Source organism: Athene cunicularia, assembly GCF_003259725.1.
Source record: "Athene cunicularia isolate RWA chromosome 27 unlocalized genomic scaffold, athCun1 chr27_part1, whole genome shotgun sequence".
Lineage (NCBI taxonomy): Eukaryota > Metazoa > Chordata > Aves > Strigiformes > Strigidae > Athene > Athene cunicularia.
In genome coordinates, this window is record NW_020799138.1 from 1,710,288 (window position 1) to 1,712,321 (window position 2,034).

At 60.9% G+C, this 2,034-nt stretch overlaps 1 protein-coding gene across 2 annotated transcripts in view; it reads left to right on the forward strand.

Annotated features, from left to right (window-relative positions):
• The window catches only part of SRCIN1 (SRC kinase signaling inhibitor 1), a 7,021-nt gene that overhangs the window by 3,342 nt on the left and 1,645 nt on the right, over positions 1-2,034 (forward strand). Inside the window, exons 2-3 of one of the 2 annotated variants that reach the window (XM_026864713.1) lie at positions 170-453; positions 1,400-2,024. In XM_026864713.1, the coding sequence (XP_026720514.1) occupies positions 170-453; positions 1,400-1,468 (353 nt within the window). In that variant the 3' untranslated portion in view covers positions 1,469-2,024. Of the gene's footprint in view, positions 1-169; positions 454-1,399; positions 2,025-2,034 lie in introns of those variants that run through there. The other variant, XM_026864714.1, reaches the window with a different exon arrangement.

A 2,034-nucleotide genomic window follows, 5' to 3' on the forward strand; every position in this document is an offset into this window, starting at 1 on the left:
CAGTTGGATCCCGTTGAGGGATGACCCAGCTCCCACTTCGGCTCAGCTATCACTTCTAGCTTAAAGCCCCCTCCCCGTCCCCAAACCTCAGCACCCCCACCTCTGACCCATAGCAGCGGGGTGCCCCGGGGCTGGCCCTGATCCCGCTCTGCTCTCCCTCCCCGCGCAGATCCCGAGAGGACGAGCACCCACATGATCTCGGCGGATGATGCCGAGTACCCGCGGGAGTACCGGACCTTGGGCAACGGCACCCGGCGCTTCTCCAACGTAGGGCTGGTGCACACCTCGGAGCGCCGGCACACCGTCATCGCCGCCCAGAGCCTGGAGGCCCTCACCGGCCTCCAGAAATCGGAGATGGAGCGCAAGCGGGATGCCTTCATGGACCACCTGAAGAACAAGTACCCGCAGCACGCCCTGGCGCTGCGGGGGCAGCAGGAGCGCATGCGGGACCAGGTAAGGGGCGTCTTTTCGGGGTACGGGGACCCCATCTCACCTTTTGGAGCTGCTCAGAGGTGAAGAGGCTCGGTGGGGGCTTGGATGGTGCATGGAATGGGTGGCCGTTTGCAGCAGCTCTGGGTGGGAGCATCCCTCAAGTCTGAGGAAGAACGTCCCCCAGCCCCAGGGGGGAGCACACCCCTCTCTCCCCAGGGCTGGGGGGGTGGTCCCAGGCACGTTTACCCTGCCACATGGGTGGATTCAATCCCACCAGCTGTCGGCAGCTGTGAGGAAGAGAGAGTCGTTCCTCCATTCAGAGGACGTGTGGAGGGGTGGCAGTGATGGCCGTGAGGGACAGCTGGCACCTGGATTTGTCCCACAGAGGGGTAACACCCAGCCCAGGTCTCTGTGGGTGCAGTCTTGGGGGGGCAGATCTCTCCCCTCGGCACGGTGCCAGGGAGACTGGTGAGCTCCTGGGGGGCTGCGGGGCAGGACGAGCGGAGGCAGTGAGGGGCCGTACCACTGCCCAGGACAGGGTGCGAACGGGCAAGTGCTGCCCAGAGTTTGGTACCCACGTCCAGGTGGGGATCTCCCTTGGTTCCCTCTTCCCTGGGGACTCAGCGCACCCCCAGGGACCCACTGGTCCTCGGAGCAGGACAGCGGGTGACACATCTGGGCACCCTTGGTGAAAGCAGCAGAGCCCGAGGGCTTGAAGGGTCCTTGAGGGGCAACATCCATCCCTTGTGCCTGGGGGTTCCCCCCCCAGGGCCAAGCAGCACCCCAGGGTGCTGGGGAGCCCAGACCGCTCCTCCTCTGGGTGTCAGTGATACCCCAGCGATGCTGTCGGGGCAGCGATAAATCCCCACCTAAACGGGCACTTGTTATAAAAAGGCACAGGGGAGGGTGAGCGCGGAGCAGCTGGAGGAAGTGGCTGGAAAAGAAATCTTATATCATCCCCAACTAGACGCCTCCCCGAGGGACGGAGGCGACAGCTCCCAGCCCGAGCGCGGCGGAAAGAAATCCAGCGTTGTAAGGAAAACAGCGGAGCTCTGGCAGCGCCATCGCTGCCTCCTCCGAGCTGCTTTGGGGGGCAGCGGGGAAGTTGGGGGGGGGGTGTCAGTGCTCTGTAGCCCATCTCCTTGCAAGACGCTCGTGGCTTGGATGCAAAGGGCCAAATCCTGCAGAGCTGCGGTGGTTTGGGCCGGTTCGGCACCCAGATGTTGGTTGAGGGCTGGTTGGTGGTGGTGGCTTTGCTGTTGCCATCAGCCTGAGCAGGGCCGGGTGTCACCCACGGGGCACGGTCCGTGTCTGCGCTGTCGCTTGCGAGACGGAGTGGTGACATTTCGAGCTGCAGAGTGATATTTCTCAGTAAATAACTAGAGATCTTTCCCCTATTATTACAATGATTTAAAGGCTTTTTTTTTGCTTTTTTTTTTTTTTAAATAAGCAGCAGCTATAAAAAAAAATCCAGCTCGTGTTGACTTGGGGTCTGATAAGCTTTGGAAAATTTTTATAAGGTGAAAGAAAGATCATATGAATCCTGGGATGATCTTTATTTCTGAAATCCCTGTGAGTGCCCAGTGGGACTGGGGGGGGGGG